This window comes from Lates calcarifer, linkage group LG4, assembly GCF_001640805.2.
Source record: "Lates calcarifer isolate ASB-BC8 linkage group LG4, TLL_Latcal_v3, whole genome shotgun sequence".
Classification (NCBI taxonomy): Eukaryota; Metazoa; Chordata; class Actinopteri; family Centropomidae; genus Lates; species Lates calcarifer.
Window position 1 is genome coordinate 6,586,762 of NC_066836.1, and position 21,330 is coordinate 6,608,091.

General features: G+C 40.9%; 1 protein-coding gene across 4 annotated transcripts in view; it reads left to right on the plus strand.

Annotated features, from left to right (window-relative positions):
- LOC108884220 (rho GTPase-activating protein 29) overlaps positions 1-21,330 on the plus strand; it is a 29,322-nt gene extending 7,992 nt beyond the window's left edge. Inside the window, exons 1-22 of one of the 4 annotated variants that reach the window (XM_018677984.2) lie at positions 5,036-5,135; positions 7,892-8,092; positions 8,412-8,534; positions 9,089-9,185; positions 9,458-9,530; positions 9,747-9,807; positions 10,439-10,588; positions 11,063-11,127; positions 11,274-11,384; positions 11,904-11,984; positions 12,420-12,590; positions 12,753-12,890; positions 13,391-13,578; positions 14,853-15,022; positions 15,602-15,736; positions 16,210-16,308; positions 17,047-17,210; positions 17,383-17,571; positions 17,675-17,812; positions 18,095-18,327; positions 18,802-19,102; positions 19,423-21,330. In XM_018677984.2, the coding sequence (XP_018533500.1) occupies positions 9,474-9,530; positions 9,747-9,807; positions 10,439-10,588; positions 11,063-11,127; positions 11,274-11,384; positions 11,904-11,984; positions 12,420-12,590; positions 12,753-12,890; positions 13,391-13,578; positions 14,853-15,022; positions 15,602-15,736; positions 16,210-16,308; positions 17,047-17,210; positions 17,383-17,571; positions 17,675-17,812; positions 18,095-18,327; positions 18,802-19,102; positions 19,423-20,601 (3,630 nt within the window). In that variant the 5' untranslated portion in view covers positions 5,036-5,135; positions 7,892-8,092; positions 8,412-8,534; positions 9,089-9,185; positions 9,458-9,473 and the 3' untranslated portion in view covers positions 20,602-21,330. Of the gene's footprint in view, positions 1-4,991; positions 5,136-6,547; positions 8,093-8,127; positions 8,535-9,088; positions 9,186-9,457; positions 9,531-9,746; positions 9,808-10,438; positions 10,589-11,062; positions 11,128-11,273; positions 11,385-11,903; positions 11,985-12,419; positions 12,591-12,752; positions 12,891-13,390; positions 13,579-14,852; positions 15,023-15,601; positions 15,737-16,209; positions 16,309-17,046; positions 17,211-17,382; positions 17,572-17,674; positions 17,813-18,094; positions 18,328-18,801; positions 19,103-19,422 lie in introns of those variants that run through there. The other 3 variants (XM_018677980.2, XM_018677982.2, XM_018677983.2) reach the window with 3 other exon arrangements.

Here is a 21,330-nt window from a genome sequence, read left to right on the forward strand (position 1 = left end):
TTTGTGTTTGAAGAGACTTGTGGATAATCTGAGCTTAGTTAATTGAGCCCAGTTATCTGTGTAGAAAGGACAAAAAGGGTCCAGTTTCCAATCAGAGCACTTTGGGGTGATGACTGAGTCTGCACAGAGGACAGTGCGTCACCATCCTGGAATGAGGTTGACGGATACACATCTAAAAAAAATATCTGAAAATCATCTGCCTCTCTAAGTGCAAGTCCGTCACCCTCCCTCTTTCTAGCAAAGAGAAGGAGGGGGGAGGGATGCTGATGGAGAAACGTGGCCTCCTTGGCCTCCTGTAAAGCCCTGCGGCTGTTTCCCAAGCAGCACTGTGTCACCAGAGCTGCTGAGGCTTGTTTCATGTCAAGCAGATCGCGTGTCCAGACAGGCCAGTTGATTGCCTGTTGTTATCAGTGGGGGGAGCAGAGGCTGTAACCTCTGTCAGGCCACCTGAAGATTTGGATTAGATTGGTCCTTCTCTGCACTAGACACACAATGAGCTTTGTTAGACACAATGGGAACCCCCCACACACAGCAGTTTAGTGGGCGACATTAATTTAAAAGGCAAATGTTTGAGCTACAGTATTGTGTTAAAGTTGAGTCACCACTTACACCTGCAATTTTTTGGCACAGATATTTGTATTTGCAACACACTCAGCATAGAGATTGACAGCAGAGAAGTGGTTTATTCTTGATAAGTGGTTTAAAAGGTTTCCGTTTTAGTTTGTATCCAACATTTTCTTGGGAAAACTCGTTACTAGTGGAATTTGTTGTAACTGACATGGTGACATGATCTAGAGAAAAAGAGAATCCTTTGCTTCAGGAAAAGAAGAAAAAAAGAAAGCAACACAATATACTTGTTTGTGTGTGTTGTGTAAATTCAGAGTCTTACAGGGGCGTTTTCTGTTGTTCTTTTTAATCTGTTGACATACTGAGCAGCAAAAGGATAAAAGTTCAAATTATAATAATAAGCGTGTGACGAAGCATCCTGAGCATCATGAGCATTTCAACCTTGCATCAGGAACACTGATGGAAAACTCTATTGAAAGAAAGTAAATTTAGACCTTTAGTCTGCTAGCCTGGTGACTTTTAATTCTAAATTAGATTAACAAAGTTATCTGTACAGTTAGAGCTAAATCCATGTACTATAATTGTATTTTTAACACACAGCTGTCAGGAGTTGTGTATCAAAAAAGGGAATAGAAGCATGAAGAGCATGACTGTCATCAGGTGCATGGCTCTGCTGCAATCGCGTCAATTGACAGAAAATTAATCAGCAACTCTTTTGTTAATTAATTAATTGTTAGATAATTTTTCAATACCAAGCGTTTAACTGTGCCAGTGCCTTTTTTTCTCATCGTACGTACTGAATTTCTTTGGGTGTTGGACAGTGGAAGTCAACTACTAGATCTATTAGTCATAGTAAATTTTTCTCTTAAAAGCAAGGGAGGTCCTGATCTTGTAGAAAATAAGTGAAGCAGACCGAGCGTGAAGCGTGGCTGGGACACCATCTCATCCCACCACTGTAAAGAAAGACAAGTCGGCCTTGAGCTGCATTGGCATTGGCAGGGGGTCTTCGTTCAAACAATATGGCCCAGCTTTGTGCCTCTGTGCTGTTATCTCTACCAAAACAATGGCATGGTCCCTCACAATCGCCAACAAATTTCCAGTGCGCTTTTTGATGCCATTGTTGTGACAAAACCACTCACCGCTGATTTTTTACCAGCTTTCTCTCTGCTGTCTCACGCTGCACTGAGCACAGATCCTCTCACACAATTCAAAGGGCAACACTGGTGGTGGTCAGTATGAGCTGTCACACAAAATTTGACCTTGTTTTGATAACTTTATTCCCATTTCTGATTGTTAAATGGAATTCTTTTGTTTGAATTTTTAAATCTGGGTTTTTAGGGTGAAGAATTAACAATGATCTGAGTAGCCTAATTGCACACAGGCTTTGATGACATACACATACAGTCTGGAGGGCTAGGTCATGTGCACAGTTGTGTTTGGAAGAACGGGTAAACTATATTTTAACCATCATGAAATATGTTTTTAATATCTTTGAAGAAAAAAAAACAATGCTTGGATTTTACTTATCGCCAGGCATAGTTGCAGTTTTTTGGTTGAAGTAGGCTTACATTATAACAAAGAGTACGAAAAGAATTTTGAATATGTTTGAAATCTCTGCATAAAAATACAGCATCTGTGAAGTCTAAGATGTTGCTGGAAATAAATTCAGGATTTTGACAGCCTCTTTTTCCAGCTTTGTTGAGCTGTGGTGTAAAATATTGGCGTAGGTGCATGAAGCCCCGCTGTCATTAGTGTGGAGGTGTTCTTTGTTCACTGAATTGTCAGTGTGTATATCATTAATTAAAATAGCTGGCTGCTGTTTATTTGTTTGTGCCTCTCCGTAACAGTGTTTTAACTCTGCAGCATGGTGTGAGAGCTGGCAGTCGGTGACAGTAAACAAAGGATACAGCCGGTACCAATCCATGAAAATAATGCCCTTTTTGGCCTCAAGTCTGGTCCAGCACATTGGCTCAGGACATCCTTCTGTCTTTGTTGCCACAACATCACAGCCATTGTTATTTCCTCTCAATTTGTGTCCCCTCTGCTTCTCTGCAGAAAAGATTAGTCTAATTAAATTGTTTTCTCTTCAGAGGAAAAGGAAATGGGTGATCCTAAGCTGCATTACTGCTGTGATCCCATAGCAGCACCTTCAGTCATGTTCTCTTGTGTCATGCAAAGTAAAAATTCTCAGGTGATCTCATTACGACTGGCTCTCATATGCTAATGCACAAACCACATGCTGACTTTGATAAGAAAATCTTCAAACGTCAGTGGGCCAACTAAAAATACCCCAATGACCACAACTGAGGAGGAGGGTTTAAAGGAAGGGGAGGGTGCTTAATGAAGGTCCATTATCTGTACTGGTAGGGATGGTGACTTCAAAGTGTGTGGTGCAGGGTCAGGGACCTCTTGCCTTGGGGCAGGGGAGCAGGTGAGCCCACCCCCCATCCCCCAGCATGCTTTTTCTTTAATCCTCAGGGGTGGGAACTGGGGATAAGGATTGGGAAGCACTTGACAAGCAAATTGAATGCAGTCATATTTATGTTATTTAATTTTAGTTTGTTTGGAGCGTGTCATCAATAAACACCTTCTTTTTCTTGTTAGTTATGTTTCTTTGTGATTCTTTTCTTGCTTGGTGTCTTTGTTAATACCTATCTCTCCTGTTGTTCATGAAATAGTGTCACAGATGGCCTTGGCTTATGTTGTCAGTTGTGGATTATGCCTCTTCTACCATGTTTTACACCAGCCAATTCAATTAGTACATGTATGTATGAATATGAGGGGAGCAGAAAGGGTAACACACACGCACGGACACACACACACACACACACAGAGGCTCTCATTTTCACTCCCTCTGTAATTCCTTTTAACGTTCCAATAAATTCAGTCTCTCATCTCACCCTACTGCCTGGTGGGGATGGCCTTGATTAAAAACAGATGGCTTTTCTGTTTCCAGCCGATGCCCTTGCTTCTTCCAAAACAGTGAGTTAGACATGAACTCACCTATTGTCTGATGCCCACTCACAGAGGCCCTGCCAATTATTCTGCATCAGACCCTGACACACACTGTCTTCCTGTTGACTGGAGAAAATTCATCATGTCTCTATTTGTTTTTTCTTTCTTGTTGAATTTTTATTTTGCCCAAAGCATGAAACTCACTGCAACACTGATACAGGGATTCTCATGAAAAAATGTATATAGAGGACCTTTAAGAGATCTGAAAAACAGGGCATAGGGTCACTCTTGGTTAAACACATAAATGCAGGCAAATGGGGTACTACTCTTCACGGCTTTGCCTGGTTTTACAGGAAAAGCAGCTTTCATAGCAGAGTTACTGATAGAATGTGATATGCTCAAAAAACTAAGTGAGAGGAATAATCTGAATGCATTCTGTACATTCTTTGCCTTTTCAAGTGTCATCTTCTGAAACCTCACTGGTAATGGAGAGTAGTCATCTTTTCCTGCCACTCACTGTCTGCTGCTGATTGCTGCAGGAAAAGTATCGCCTGCATAATAGCTACCATGTGTGCCACGTTTGTCACCTCTAAAATTTAATTTCGTCATCTTTGGCACAGCTGCCATTTTATTGGTATGCAGTTTACAAATCCTGTCATACACAAGCTCAGACTCTGCACCATAATTGTATTTACTGGGTGCTTAAGCAGTAAATAGTCAAATAAATAAATAAATATGACATATAGCTGTCTGTTAACACTACCAGGGACCAAGGACTGCTTTCGATGGGTACAGTGGCTGTTGTGTAGATAAAATCTGTGGTTTTTATGTTAAGTAGGATGTTTGACTCTGCCTCACATGTCACCTCAACAGCACAATAAGCATGTCATCATTTCTCTATTCATCATCTCTACCTGTGTGGGAATGCTATATAACCGTGACTGAGACTGTAAAATGTTTATAATACGTGCCTCTTCCGCTGTACACGGTATCTCTGTCTGCCTGGAGGAAGCAGAGAAGATGTTGCATCACAGTAGTTTCGTGCAGCTGAGTTTGTGACTGTGTCTCAACCACAAACGTCTCTTGTCTTCCACATTTCATCTGAAGGTAACATAAGAGAGCATGTACTGTTATTTATTTGTCCTGAGGGGAATTGTCTAGATTAGACAGAAGATTGACAGCATAGTTTCATAGTTTCAAAATGACAGTATTTGCCAATGTGTGTGGCAATGACAAAAGGAATGCAAAGAATTAATTTGACGCTGGCTAACCTGTGACTCAAACTGCACTGTGGGTGCAGGGTGGTGATTGACTAATACATGAAAACACATGAGTGGAAAGTGTCCATGGTGGTTGACTTTTGTTGGTCTTGTCATGTCTTGATACTTATGACCTAACCATGGTGACATTCTTGTGCTTTCTCCCTCTCTCTCTCTCTCTCTCTCTCTCTTTTTTTTTTTTTTGTCCAGACAATCTGGAAGGTCTTCAGGAGGTGGTGCAGGAGCGCTTAGCAGAGTTACTCCGCGTCCTCAAGGCTGTCATCGGCAAACACCAGACACTCAACTCGGTGGACATCCTAGGAGCGGCTGGCACGGTCATTGCCAAGGTCAAAGGTAAGTAAGTACTCAATAGCATGCATGAGCGCACACAGACGCACAGGTAAACACACGCAGGCGCCCAGATGATGCTCAGATATCTTGGCATGAGGTCTTATTGTTGCATTACTGGTTCAGGCTAAGGGTCTACGTCAGTCTTTCAAAACTGGTGTGGGAATTACCTAGCAGGAATATTTTATTGATTTCTGCTTGGTTTGAGTTGGCTTGCAGATTTGTTTTTAAAAGGTCACTGTGTGAGAGGTTATTATTCCTTCAACAGAAAACCCATTTCCTATCCCCTGAATGAATACAAAAGGAATCTCAACTCACTAGTTTATCTGCTAGAAATATGATCCACTGCAGGGGTAATTCCTCACTTGACTTGCACACAAGAATCTCTACAGCGGAGACTACATGGCTGTAATTTGCATTCCATATTTCAGCCACTGCAGAGGCCCCTTGGCAGGCTGTTTGTCGGCCAAGCACATCCACATTTCTTCTTTCTTTTCCCCGTGTCATGAGGGATAGGTTGTCTGACAGCTCACCTGCTCTGTCTCAATGTCTGAGTTGTGACCTACCTCTTAAGAATGCATGTTTGCAGTCTTTAGGCCACTGAGTGGTGCTTTGATAATGTTTAGAATGCAGAAAGGAAACAATAGAAATCCAGGTTTAGATCAGCCAGTGAAACTATTGGCATGGCTAAGACAAAGTGAAGACAAATGAGACAGACTTTAATGTCAGTGACAGGATGGAAAAATGACACCAAGCAAATTCTTTGTATCATGGATCCTCTTCTGAGTCTGAAATGAAGTTTGAATTGACTGTAGTTTCCTAAAATTCCTACATTTTCTAAAGTACTAAGAAATTGCTTTTTCATAGTACCAGTGGTGATGCATATTAAACAGTGTCTTTGTCAGTGTCGTCATAAAAATCTAAATTTCTGCTATCAGTACATTCATTCAATTTTGGCTAGCTGCCATATCATTTTAAAAAGCAATAATTTCATTTAAGAAGGACTCCAATATGTTCTATGCAGTGAGGTAAACAAGTTTTAAATTTGGGAGGAAGAGAATCCAATCTCCAAAAGAACTTGTATCCAATCAGTACTCAGTATCAGCTGAGGTTGAGTATTTAAATCGGTATTGAGATAGAAAATCACATCACTCTGTCAATCTTTTCCCAAATATTCTGGATATGAAGATTTCAGAAAAGTGTATTATCAATATATTTAGTATGTTGCATCTTAAATTTGTCTGAAAATATGTGTAAACACCCAGACACAGATGAAATAATAGTGTGACTGTAAAGTATGTGTGCCACTGTTCCTATTGTTGAAGGAAAGCTCTGTCATTTAGTCCTGCAGTAAACACACAAGTTGTGGACTATATCCAGCTGACAAGTAAAAACTTGGGAATTTGCCTCTCCACAAGGGGGTGCTTTACATCACCTCACTCCCTGGCTGGACTGTCCCTAATGGCCAGACAATACTAGCACATCCAGAAAGCCAGAGGAGAACTGAAAAGGAGACTGAAAGAAGAATGAATCAGTGAGACGTCAGAGATCAAGACTCCAAGGTTTGGATGATAACAGGTCTTGCGCACCTCTCTGTCTTCAGAGTGTGTTGTCTTCTTACTCATGTTGCTCTTTTGATGCTTGGTCATGACACTTAGGGCATTTGGACAGCTGCCAGAATTTACTGGAAAAAAATCCTCCTCCCACCCCCTCTCTCCAAACACATGGTTGCCTAACCAGTTTCAAATGCCATTTACATGTCAGTGCTATCCAGTCAAGGTGTTCTCCTTCTATTGTTTTTCCATTTGACACCTCAGACACATTTTTAATAAACCTGAAAATGTCAAGAACATATTCAGTGCCATTCATCCGCATAATGCACAGGGTTTCAGTCTAGACAGAGACAACTATTGTATCACCCATCCTCCTCTGTTTGTGTGTCATCAAAGATATGATCTTTGCAATGGCTTTCATTGGCCTAAACCAGACGCAGACAAGGTTTCTATCCTGGTCACATCTAAGAGAGTGTTCATTTTCCCCTCTCCTTGCTGAAAAAAAAAACAAACTTCAGGGCACTGCAATAAAAGTGTCAACCTCCTCAACTTATTGAAATTCTTTCCTTGCTTTCTTTCCCCCTTTGTCTAGAGAAGATGCTGGCAGCTGACAGAGTGTATTTGTTTACTGCAATCAATCTTGTATGTGCATGCCAAAGATTTTTTCTTTTACTGTGCAGATAAACATATTGTAGGTTTATTTAATTAAACTAATAAAGTCATGCTGCTCTGTGTTAATGGAGACTCTTTTCTGCATTTAATATGATCGTTTTTTAGTTTGCCTTCCTAATAAACCTGTTATATTTGAGTAAACTTTTGTTTACTCATATTATATCACAACATAATTATCAGAAAATTTTTATTTTCTATTTTAATTCACTCAGGGTCTTTTTTTAGGGGTTAATTGTCCCAGTTATGGCTCAACTGTGAGAAAACAATGGCCCCTGTACTTGAATGATGCAGTTTCCATATTTCAATGGTGACAAGGGGGGCAGAGCTCTGGAATCATTGTTATGAGACCCACAGGATGTCCTGAGGAAGAAGTCAGTGCAAAGTTGTACGCTAGCATTCAGGGCCAGGGAGGTGCTCGGCAGGGAGGCTCGCTCCACTGCGTCTCTTCTCTTTTGGTGTCTCCCAGAAGAGTCTCCCTGGAACAAGGGGTTGCCTCCCCGACCCAGAATGCCATGACCTTTCTGTGCTTCTTCATAGGTTGGGAATTCACAATTACCCAGCCACCACTGACATGGATTGATTTTGCGCTCATGAAGAGAAAATGGAAGCACAAAAGCTAGCGAGCAGCCTCGAAACTGGAACTGCTTAGAGCTTTGCTTTTTTCCCAGCAACTGATTCATATTGTTGAGGTTTTCTGGTCCTGGTCTAGACTGTGATGCCAGGTGACAGAGAGAAAAGGTAAGTCTTGTCACAGCTGTCTATAATATAACATGTCACAGAACTCAAGCTGTGTGAGTGTTTCCTGTTGCAGGGCAGACAGGAAGTAGTCGGATTTCACTGCCTGTGTCTTCGGTTCCTGTCACTGCTTTCTGCAAATGTCCTCTTGCTGAGTAAACTCTTTTCTGAGAAGGAAAGCACTGTGCACATGTTTACGGAGATTTGTCGAGCTTTGGTGGCCTTAAGGTTTTAAAATCGCCGGACGTCTTGCTGTCAATAGATCTCAAAGCGAAGAATGTGCACAACTTACTGCCCTTTTTGTGTATGATCAACATGAAAGATGACCTATGGAATTACAACACATTGGAACAAAGGAGGGAAAATTTGGGATTGTTTCTGAGTATTCCTTGAAGATCCATCCTTGAAGATTCTTGAAGTGATTCCAGAAGACATTTATGATTTGGTAGGAAGACATGCTGTAGAGTCTGTACTTGTCATTGCCTTGAGCTACCTCTGCCCTAACGGATGTGGTTTTTGAACTGTTTTCACAGCCTTTTCTTTAAAACCCTTGACCCTATGTAAGTAACCAGGGGGGTTTGACTTTTGGTTTGCCATTGAGGATCGTGTCAACACTTACTTGAAATAACTTTAGCCCTTGTAGAGGCGATAAACCACTCCCCACAGAAGCCAAACGGTTAAGTATGGTGTCAATTGATCATGATTGCCGCAAGAACAAAATAAAGACAGTGCTGTGGGGCAAATGACATACATCCAGTCTGCATTGAATACATTGTTGTTGGTTTAAAAATTAAATTTAGCTTTTTGTTTAACTTCTGTGTCATTTATTTGATCTATTGACCATGTGTTTATGATATCTGTGGTTAGAACGTCATCGCCCACCAACATACAGGCCCACTTCTGTAAATACCTTTGTTGAATGATTGAGTATACATAAACTAGTTTGCAATACAGTTTTATTTTGGCTGACGTTTTTGTGTATTTTATCACTCTCCACAGGCGTTAACTTCAAGGAAGTGAACCCAGAATACAAAAAAGCTATATTTGGCGAGATACACTCATCCATCGACACTTTGGCTTTCACATTTGGCAATGTGTGAGTTCAACATTTGTTTTCCTTTTCAACACCACTGGATTTTTATTACTGTTTTGTGTAACTTGCAAGAAAAGTACAGCCAATTTCAGCCAACAGATGTGAGCTTGTTGGTCTTGTCAAACTTAGAATCCTTCTACCTTTATGTATGTTTTGAGTCATTTCCTTTGTCTGAATAATCAGTCAAGAGTTACTCTTTACTGAGTAGGTTGCAGTTATGACCATATCAGTCTTTACTTTTGTCATTTATCTGTATCTACACATCTGCCCTTCAGAGTTTCTGACTTCCTTATGGGAGATGTGGACAGCGGTTCAGGGTTGGGGATCCCCCAGACCAGGAGAAGCAGGGTGAGACACCGTTTTTCTTTTCCAAGCTTTGAATCATGACAGTTTTCAAAAGGGTGCACTTAAAGCAGCAATTTTACCATGCATCTCTTAAAAAAAGTCTCAAAGACTTGCTTTCTGTACTTAATTGGGGTGTTGAGAACCCAGCTGCTTCTGATGTCTGACTTTGATTGTACGTCTGCTGTTCCCTCCTTTTAATCTGAAATGTCGTTTTCACAGTCTTTTGACAACCTCTCTGTGGATCCTGAGGAATATGTCTCAGAGAAAAGTGACCTTGTGGGTAAGTGTTATTCACATTTTGTCTTTTACCTCTAAGCAAAGTGGGTGTAAAATAAATTCATTCTGAAGTGTAATAGCTATTAATGGTTGCTTTACAAAGCATTTAATGGTTGCTTTGTAGCCCAGGGCAGACTGGAGTGTCAGTTTCTGAGTTAACTGAGTGATTTAGGCTTTGCACTCCTGAATGCCTGAGGTAGACCCGCCCTAAACCTCTGCTTCCACCCCTGTTATTTCTGCTGCTTTTTTCATACTAGCTGCTCGTTTTCCTCCTCTGTGTCCACATATCTGACATTCCTTGCCTGTTAAGCTGTAGTTCCGTGTGGGATGGGAAACACATGGGGTTTGTGTTGAATCAGATGGCGGGTGGCTGGGAGAGGTGTATCACGGTTTAACCAATAAAAACAAAATAATGCTTTTGGGCTATTTTTAAAGATACCCAGCACTTTTACATCCTCCTACACTGTCAACTTCAATTACCTCAATGTTTTTTTTCATTTACCGCCCACGCATGTCTGTTGGGATAGTGGAAGTGAGACACATCAATCCAGTATTTGGCAATTTTGTTGATAACATGTGTTTCAATTCACTTTTTGTGTGTGTGTGATTTTTTTAATATGTGTGTCTTCCCACAGGCCCAGAGGTGTCATTGTCACGGGAGGAAGAAGTTGACTTGACCCTGCTGAAGAATGACAGTGGAGTGGAGTCCGCTCTACTCTACGCTAAGGCCTGGTCCAAGTATATCAAAGACCTTCTGGCCTGGATGGAGAAAAGAATTGCCATGGGTGAGACATTAAGACTATTAACAGTGCACTGGGTTACAAACAGAGGGTTACCACATTAGGACAGTCTAATTCATTATATGAGAAGGTATGGCCTCTCTGCAAATTCTGTAGGAATAAGGGCTTCTCTCCTTTTTACCTGAAGGCAAACTTCATAAAAATGTGGTAGAATGCCTTTTTTCATTATCTAAATGATAAGAGAAAATGTGTTACCTTTGGCAGGAAGGATATGGAATTTCAAAATCAGCTTTCTTGCTGATATGCTATACTGTATATGCACATATTCAATATTCAAGGGTTAATGTATTGTTATGCTTTAGCTGATTAAATGAACAAGCAAGCTAAGTAATTTAACATGCCTGTAGAGAGCTACAGCTTGATTGGGATCTCACAGCTCCTGCTCATATGCATTTATTAAAAATCTCATTACAGACATAAACAAGTCATCACCATTGTGTGCACTTTTTTCTCTTCCAGATATTGAGTATGCTAAAAGTTATGCCAAAATGGCTGAGTCTGCTAAGACACTGGCCAGTCAACAGGTAACCAATGAGCTATTTTTTAAAAGAATATTGACTTTATTGGTAGTGTGTAATTCAAATTGAATTGTTACCCCACATCTTTATAAAAGGAGTACTAGTGGCAAACTATAATATAGACATCAATTTCTTTCTTTCATCAATCCAAGGACTACATGCCATTCAGCGAAATCTACGTTTCAACATTCAAGAATGACATTGAATACAACCAGCTGCTTATTCAAACTGCAATGGCCCTTCAAACCAATAAATTCATACAGGTAAGAGTTATAAGGGGAATTAGACTGTAGCCCACATAGAGCATTTGAATCTGTTATCTTGACTTGCTCCTAACCAAACCTCCTAACCAAACCTCAAGACAGAACAGAACTATTAATTCAGTTTATTAGACTTAATTCAGTTCAAACCTCCTGGCTAAGATACCACACTCTTAAAGCAAAAGGTATAACCTCTACCATAATTTATTTCTTATATTACATGTGTTTTTCTTATTCCTAGTCCATTTTGTGTCCTGTTCAGCCAAAGGTTTGCACATACCCAGTGCTTGTAGCAACAGAAGTGGTCTAGAAAGTTTGGACTGAGGAGGTTTTCTAGGGTTTGGATGGGGTCTCCTGGATTCCTTGAAAGCATCTAGTTGATAGTAATATTATGTATGACTACCAACTGATAAAGACACAAGTATCTCTAACATAGTTAACATACACATCTTTTGTCTTTTGAGAATAAACTTGGTCAGAAAAGGGCCTCATTGTAATTATAGACCTTCCATCTGTTTTCAGCCTCTTCTGGCTCGCAAGAATGAACTGGACAAGCTGAGGAAAGACATCAAGGAGCAGTGGCAGAGGGAGCAAAAGAAAATGGTATGTAAAGATAGTTACTATCAGTTCAGTAGCAATGCGAACAGTCTTCCTTTCTGTGTAATAGACTAATCAGCTTTCTGCAGTAAATGTAGAATTGTCAGCCAGCCAGGAAGCTGTCAGATATGTAAATGTCAGCACAGTTGGAATCATGCCATACTGGCAAAAGCACAGAATTATTTGAGAATATTTAACTATTACTGAATGGAAATAAGAAATGAGAGTTTTTTCTGCTTAACTCTAAGCAGTGTTTGTTTTGTGGATTAATAATGTCATAGTTTCTTAATAGCCTGGCTGTTTACAAACTTTGCTGTGTTACTTCACATGCAAAGCTGATCAGCCACAAAGGTGTGTCTGATTATATTTGAGATAACTGTTGCACATATGCCCCAATTTAATCACATGGGCTTATGTGGTTGATCTGTGTGTTTTTGGCAGCAAGAGGCAGATGCAACCTTGCGTAAGGCACGAGCACTCAAGTCCCAGAGGAGAGAAGAGTACCAGAAAGCACACTCTTCTACCAACCGCTCCCAGGAGGACCAGTCTAATAATTCCGGTAACAAACAGCTGGAGAAGAAAAGGAGGCTCGAGGAGGAGGCCCTGCAGAAGGTAGGCAAAGAAGAAGCTAACAGTGGGAAATTAATTAGTAACAATATCTGTCTTTACAGATGCAGGTGCATTTCAGTTGAATTCCTGCACATGTATTTTCTTGTCAGTTTAGTGCTTCTTTCACATCCTTATACTATTCTCTGCATCCATTGTTTTGGTCAGGCGGAGGAGGCCCAGGACCAGTACCAGAGCTGTATGGCTGACGCAGGCGTCAGGAGGATGGATCTGGCCAACGCTAAGAGCACCATCCTCACACAGATCCGAGAGATGGTGTTCCAGTGTGACCTCACACTCAAAGCTGTGAGTAGACAGCACATAATATTATTAGTCAGCTAACAACCCAATGAACTTAGAGAGGAAATTTGATTTTCCAATAACATTTAGTGTTATATATACATATCTTAACGCTACAGTGCATGATGCTATTTCATTACCTGAAATTAAAACATAACACTAAAACTTATTTCTTTCAATTTGATTTAAAGATCTTTTTCTACATGGACTAACACTAAATTGTTGTTAGAGACTTCAGAAATCTGTCAAGTACTGAGAGTTTACACTAAATGCGTAGTCAGCTTCTCAACTCATTTATTTATTTTTCTGATTTAAATAGTCATTTTTTAATTTACTGAACAGCAGGAAAAGAAACTGTGGTACATGCAAGGATGTTGTCTGCCTGTATTTCTGTTTATATCTGTCTGTCTATTTGCAATCACTTCATTACTCATTTGCCTGTTTTTCATTCAGTCAATGAGTGACTCACTCACTCACTCATTTAACTTTTACTCTTAACTCTTCAGGTGACAGTGAATTGGTTTCAGATGCAGCAGGCACAGACTGTGTCATTCCCTGCCCACTACCAGGCCCTGAGTGACAGTGCCAAGTTGTACGAACCGGGTGAATGCTATGCTGAGTTTGCCCGCAACCTACCCAAAAATCTGCCTAAAGAGCGTCTGCACTCTGACTCCATCTCATCTGACAATACCAGGTACCCAAAGTCTGTGGCTTTGAAACTGTTACACAAAGCATGAAATTAAAATCTCCAGAGTCAGACTTAAGCTCCTCAGTCTTTTGCAAGTATTTTGAAATCAGCTTGCTGCAGTCATGTATAACTGTTTACAGTAGTTTAAAGACTTTGGTCATGGGGCAGATTGTTGCACATGCAGCCATAATATGAGACAGTCTGTGCTGTCCGTGAGGTCATATAGTTATATTTGTTTAGCTGTAATGTGGTTTTAGGTCATTTTGGATTAACACTCAGTTTTAGAGAGCAGTCTTTCGAAATATCTTGAAGTCGCTCCCACCCATTTAGAAGTTACTTAGTTCTTCTTTCAGCAAAGGTAACAGTGAGTCAGAGCGGGAGGAAGCGAGAGAGAGAGAAGCAAGGAGAGACAGAATGCGTGTTGAATTTGTTGCCCTTCCTCAGGAAATATCTGTGGTGCAGGCTGAATGCAGCAGGGGAGATTGTGAGCGTGAGAGTTTGGCTCTGGTTTAGAGCTGTCCCTAAGACTCTAAGATTGTCAAAGCAGTATCAGATTCAGCTTCCTACACACAAACGCTCACTACCACAAAGAAAATAAGCAGTGCTTTATAACTTCAGTTTCTTTGTACAAAGTTAATGTTCAGATTAATGATGTTGTAGCTCTGTTAGTTTTTAGTTGCACTTAAACAACCACAGTGAGCATTCTGGATTTTATAACTTTGATCAACATCAATTCACAGCTAAGGAATTAGAGCTCTCAAGCTACAGTTATGTAAGTCTGTAATGGATAGAAACAGAGAGGTCACATTTTAGCAATGGAATTAGGTGAGCTAACTGTAACCTAGAGGAGGTAATATACCAATAATGCACAAAAGTACTGTATTAACTACATTTGATTATATTACAGCTCAATATTACCCAGTAGTACTATAGTATACAAATGTCAGATAGAAATTTGGCTTAATATGTTCAAATATGTTGTGTAATTAATTGCTCATTCATGACAGTGGTCCATCACTAAGTAGTTAAAATGACTGTGGTCTTGGTATTAGGTGTTGGCAAAACAAATTACATAGACAATGAAAATGAAAGCCAAAAATATCAGTGCCCTGTGAAGTAATGGCTGAGTGACTGGTGACAATCAACCATCTTTAAACTGCCACAGATACACACTGTGTAATGTAATAATAATGAGTTTTAGGACAGTTGAGGCGATAGAAATATTGCTGAACAGTAAAATTAATCACATGTAACCTTAAATGCTGACTTTATTTCCCCAGGTTTCTGTTCAACAAAAGGTCAGTGGGCAGCACTCACTCCTCCCATGGCAACCTGTCGCAGGCATCTATCACCTCCTGTGACGTGCTGAGCGGAGATGAAGTGGACAATCCATTACACCGGCCAGCAAAGATCAGTGAGCAGAGGTCCAACAGCAGCACAGACATACAAGGTGCATATTCAGATGTCATCTAAGGTGCTCATGTGGCATGATCACAAGCCAAACAAGGAGAGCCTTTGTATTTGCAAGTGCTATGAATATCAGCAGACTTTAGAGAATGAGCTACTTGATATCTGCTTTTGTAAAGCAGATATCAAAGTAAAGAGTGCAATATCAATAATCAGTTACTAATTGATAAAATTGCACTTTTGTAGACATGGGTAATTGTTATTTTGACATCTTAAAGTAAATATTTTTCCAACATGCGTATGTACATGTTTTTGTACTGTTGCTGGAGGTTGCTGGTAGGTTATCTGTGGATCAGATCAGCCTGCAAACCTGCTTGTACATTTATATGATCCTCTCAGGGACTTACCCTTTGATCTGAGTCATGGAAATTTTCTCAGGACTGAAATCAAAACAGTTTGAGTTGTGTGTTGCTTACTCATCATAAGTCTGGAATATCTGTGTGACTGCTCTTCTCTGAAAATAACCAAAAGAGTCGTTAAGAATATCACTTAACATGTTGCTGTCACTTAGCTGTATTTCTCTGTTTGTGTGTGACTGGTGGTCTGTATATTTTTCTTACAGCGCTAAGAAGCCAGATCCCGCTGAGAGCCTGGGCCTCCAGCAGTCAGGGAAGCCAGGGCGGGATGTGCAGTGACTCGGAGAGTGCTGGAGGCAGCAGCGAATCGAGGTCCATGGACTCCCCCACCGCCAGTCCTGGTATGAGGATTTTAAAATGAGCTTTTCTTGGTTTAAAAAACATTTTGAAGCTAATTGTTGATGGAAATATTCAAATACTGGAGGAGTGGGTGAGGACATTATATTTGTGCAGTTGAGATTAATAAATTAAGTTAGAAAAGCAAAAAAACATAACCAAATCACAACAAAACTAAAGGAGGATGAAGCACTATTATAATCTTTTGTCTAACTTCCTCATTGCACACCAGACCCACAAACTACTCATCTCATACTTCACTTCCCTCAACAACTGAAACTACTTGTCACACTGTACAAAGCTATGAAATGTTCAGCACAAAATGTACATAGTGTAGAGCATCATAGCTTGTCTGTTCATGGTACTGCACTGCACTGTTGTCTTTCTTCCAGTCTATGGCAAAGGTACACAAGTGCCATTTACAGTTAGTCTTTTTACTTGGTTACGTAAAATTAATGACCTTCCTTTATTTGTGCAGGTGACTTCAAACGACGGCTACCCAGAACCCCCTCTACTGGAACGATGTCCTCTGCTGATGACTTAGATGAGAGGGAGCCACCATCACCCTCAGACAATGGTTAGACATGTCTGTCTGAGTGTGTGTGTGTTTTGTCTTTATGACAGTGTGTTATGTGCAGCCACCTCCTCAGAAGAATGCATGCTGATGTGTATACCAATTTTGGGCTTGTGTCTGCAGTAATACAGCCAGTCAGCTGGTCCATTTATGTGACAGAGAAGTTGAGGAGGAAGGGAGATCACTGCACACCTTTGCAGATACATAACACTAGTGTATGGGTCTGACTTTGTGGGGAGTTTGCTAACATCAAATGTTTTTTTCACTTGACGCATCTTTACAGAAGGGGGTCATGTTAGTTTTTTGCATGTAGCCTCAGCTTACACTTCCTGTGTCTATGGTGAGCTTGTTCCAGTTAGTGCATGTGTTTATTTTCTCCTTGTCAGTTACAGCAGCAGACCAGCTCTTTTATTTGACCTAAATTTAAAAAATTTCTGTGAGAATTGACACGTATTTGTGTGTTACACAGTAAAATAATGGCAGTGTGTTTTATTCATGTCATCATATCTTAATTTCATCTTATCTGACATGGCTTTTCATAATTAGGAATGTTTTGAATTGGGTTTTGAATTAATGAGTAACCAACTAGAATAACTAGAAAATGGAAACCACTCTAAGCTACTATTTGTGTAATGACTTGACACTTCTGTAATTCCTGCATAGAGTTTCAGTTTTTGTTGCTCTGAACTAATGTTAGCCATCTGACTGTTAAGTTCCCTCATCAACTGATATGATTTTCAGGTCTGGCAGAGATGGTGACAGAGACGGCCAGTTCTCCTGGTCCTTTCCGAAATGCTCAGATGTCCAAAGCTGCTCAAACCCATAAGCTAAGAAAACTGCGAGCTCCGTCTAAGTGCAGGGAGTGTGACAGTCTGGTTGTTTTCCATGGAGCTGAGTGTGAGGAGGTACAGTACATTCACAATTTAATTGGCTGCAGAAATTACAATGTTTACATGTTTATTTACAGTAAATATTAACAAAGCATGAAACTTTCTCAGCCACTAATCTAAGCATTTATCAATCAGCTACTAAATATTTGGGTTTGTTTGACTTTCTCTGTCTCCTTTTCTTTGCCAGTGCTCCCTGGCCTGCCATAAGAAGTGCCTAGAGACGCTTGCTATCCAGTGTGGCCATAAAAAGCTGCAAGGCAGACTACACCTGTTTGGTATTGACTTTGCCCAAGCAGCAAAAAACAGCCCAGATGGTATCCCCTTTATCATCAAGAAGTGCACATCTGAGATTGAGAGTCGAGCCCTCAACATCAAGGTAAAGTCAGTTTTTACGATGCATGGTGGAGTTTTTTGTATTTATCACTTGACATCTTGTTTTACAGTGCTTTTTCAAGCTAAACATGTACTTCTTTTCACAGGGGATTTATCGTGTTAATGGTGCCAAATCACGTGTTGAGAAGCTCTGTCAGGCATTTGAAAATGGGAAGGACTTGGTTGAGCTGTCTGATCTCTCACCACACGACATCAGCAACGTCCTCAAACTCTACCTGAGACAGGTATGTCTCATCTTCTTAAATAACAGTCAGGGAAGGTTATTGAAAATCAGAGGTTCACTTATTTTAAAATATAAAGTTAAATTTGTCATTCTAAAATGGGACATTTCAGCAAAGGAGGGAGTCAAAGATGCTTTTACTGTTATTCCTTAATTCTTAAATTTTGGACTTAGTTAGCCATCTTTTGGGTTCTACTCTTACATATTGATACATATGCTGTGGTAGTTTCTTAACACATTTCCCACTACTAGGAGCACTAAACACATTACTTTTTCCATTAAACAGTTACCAGAGCCATTGATCCTGTATCGATACTACAACGACATCATTGGCTTGTCAAAAGAGTGTCAGAGAGTGATAGTGGAGGAGAATGATAAACCTCAGAGCACCCAGACAGGAGAGAAAGCCGGTCCGAGTGTGCAGCTCAACAGAGTCATCTTCAAGATCCGAGATCTGCTGCGCCAGCTGCCCTCAGCCAACTACAGGACTCTGCGCTACCTTATAGCACACTTGAACAAGTAAGGGCTCTAAGTCCTCTGAAAGGATTTCTGTCACACAAATACACTGATTGGCAAACTTCCTCAAAAGATGCAAAGGTAACTGGAAACTTCCCTGTAGCACAGAGGAAGTGGTACAAAGAACATAAAAGTCATGCTGTATTTATAGTCTTTTTCCTTGGGGTTTTTTGTTTTGTTTCTGGTTTTAAAGTCTGACACAATCACAGATATTTTTAAAACCATTCTATTTAAATTTCATGATTTCCTTGCCTAGAAATTACTGGTATTTGGTATTTTACGTCTTAGTTGTTTTTGAATGTGTGCAGACTTTCGGACTGTCACACGTCAGAGAAGTGTTAGCAGCTTTGGTAAAACGTTAACTCACTTCTTGTCACAGGCAACACTGGCCAATTTTATAACTTTATAAAGGAGAATATATTGGCCTGAAATATGTGTGTTATAAATTAAACTAACAATTGCTCTTTACTGCCACAGAGTGACAGAGCAGGCAGAAGAGAACAAGATGACTGCGAGTAACCTGGGCATTATCTTTGGCCCCACACTGGTGAAGCCACGGCAGACAGATGCAGAGGTGTCCCTGTCCTCCCTGGTGGACTACCCCTACCAGGCCCTGATGGTGGAGCTGCTCGTGCGACACTTCAAAGCGGTCTTTGACGCATCACTCCTGTCTGGCTCGGACATGGCCCCCACTGGCCAAGGGTCTCCCAGACTCACCCCTCAAGAGAAAGTGCAGAGGCTCAGCAGACACTCCACCTCCCTGATGGACATCAAAGAGGTGAGGAGGGATTCAGGGTGTGGGTAATGCTGTTCTCACATCATCATCATCTCCACATCATATTGTAGAGAATGCTGTAGCCTGCCTTTTTTGTGTTGTATGTGGAAGTAATTGTGTTTGATTAGGAATACATTTACAAAGTGAAGAGGGGAATGGGATGTTAACTGTTCTTGTCCTAGGTAACCATTTAATCCTCAAGTTGTACAGAAATTGTGCAAGTTATGTAATTTTGTTATGTAATAATGTAAATTATTACATAACAAAATTCACTTAACTACATTTCCATGATTCAAAAACAACTGTTCATTATGTCCCTCCAGAGTGCCAAAGCCTACAAAAGATATTCATCAGTGATCCCATCCTCACACATCCTGGACGAGGTGCAGGAGGTCCAGCCAGGAAAAGACAGAACAGAGGTCTCAGCCCTGGATAGACTCAATGGGATCCAGACATCTAGTGGAGCAGAAGTCCAGAGGTCAACCCTAGTGTTTGGCCGTCCCAGCACCACCGTGGCCTCTACCACCAACGTGGCACCAAAAGTCCAGCTACGCACCCAGCGCACCAGACAGGCGTCTCGACCGATCAGCATGCCGCTGGAACGTCTGCCTGCCCCCGCTCAGCTCAGCGAGAGGAATAATCGTAACACTGCTGCTAATGTTGACGTAACCTCCTCTGAGCGGGATACCACCGCTGAAACTATACAGGAGATACCAGAGCCAGAAAAGGCACGCCAAAGTGGCTCATCCAGAGTAAGCACCTACTACATCACGCCATTCATTGACACACAGGCGATGCAGAGGAGAACATGGGACAGGAAGTACAAGCACTATGATGTTACACCCAGGACTGCTATGATCGTTGCCAACCTGCCGCCTGCCAGCTCTGGAGTGGCACCTATAAAGGCAACAGTGCCTCTCAGTCATAACCCAACTGTAACTACTGCCTCTGTGGCATTGACCACAACTAGTGTGAGCACCATATTCTCCACCAGCCCTTACACAGCGTCAGCCAGGCCTGTCTGGACTACTAAAAGGGAAAATGACACAAATAATTCAGTCAGTGAATCTAGCAGCTCACCAAACCTTCCACTAACACTCAGGGCACCGAGGACTCTGCAGCCTCCTCCTGGAACTTTCTACAAGCCGCCTACTTCTATTAACAGCAGAGCAAGGACGCTTCCTAACTGGACTACTACTGTCACCACCATCACCACCACCACCACCACCACCTCCTCCTCACTTGCCCCCATCACCTCTAGCCAGGTAGTCACCCCATCCCCTGCCCCTACAAGCCCCCCACCGACACGGCTCCAGACGCAGGACTCCACTGACAGCGCCATTGACCCTGGGGTCTCGACCTCAGCTAGCCTCTCACCCCCCCAGTCCCCACCCCCAAGTAGCCCTGACGACCTCAGCCCCAGCGAGACTAAACCCGTCTACCAAAGACTGCGACCTCGGCGGCTGCAGGAGCTTGAACACAGAGAAGCTCATTTTGTCTGATGCCAAAAAAATATATTATATCTGTAAATATTAATGTATCTGTGCCATTGTGTATACTGGGGGAAACATCAGCAAGCTGAGATTGGGGAGAAAAAAATGGGTCTGTGAAATAAACCATGAAAGTGTTTTAAGTACTAATATATTCTATTCTACATGTTGAAGTCATAGTTTCAACAGTGGTTGGTCTAAGCATTCAAAACAAGCAAATAGCAAAAATGTGGCACAGACTTGAATGTTTAGTGTCACATTTTTAAATAAATATATGTGAATCGTCTGTTTTTATGTCAAAAATGTCATTGTCATGTCAAGTTATGTCATTGCCAACCACAAAATGGATTTCTTTCTATCAATGTTTGATTTGTTCCAAAATTATATTTTATTGTAATCACACAATGCACTTAATACAGGTTCAAATTGTAATGTTGCCTTTATTGTTAAAATGTTGTATTTTATTCCACAAGGAATGGATGGAAGTATTTTTAACATGAGGTTCTTAATTATAAAGAATTCAATGTTTTAAAGTTTTGAATTTTCCATTGTAGCCTGTGATTGGTACATTTTTTCTCAGTATGTAAACCTTATGTATCTGTTTACGATTTTTATATTCATTCATACATACTGCATGTTTGTCACAGTAATTTTGTCTCATTGCAATATTGTGACTATACAGAAGAAAAATGACATGACAACAGTTCTTGCTGCAAATTAAAAATGTAGTTTAAACTGTTA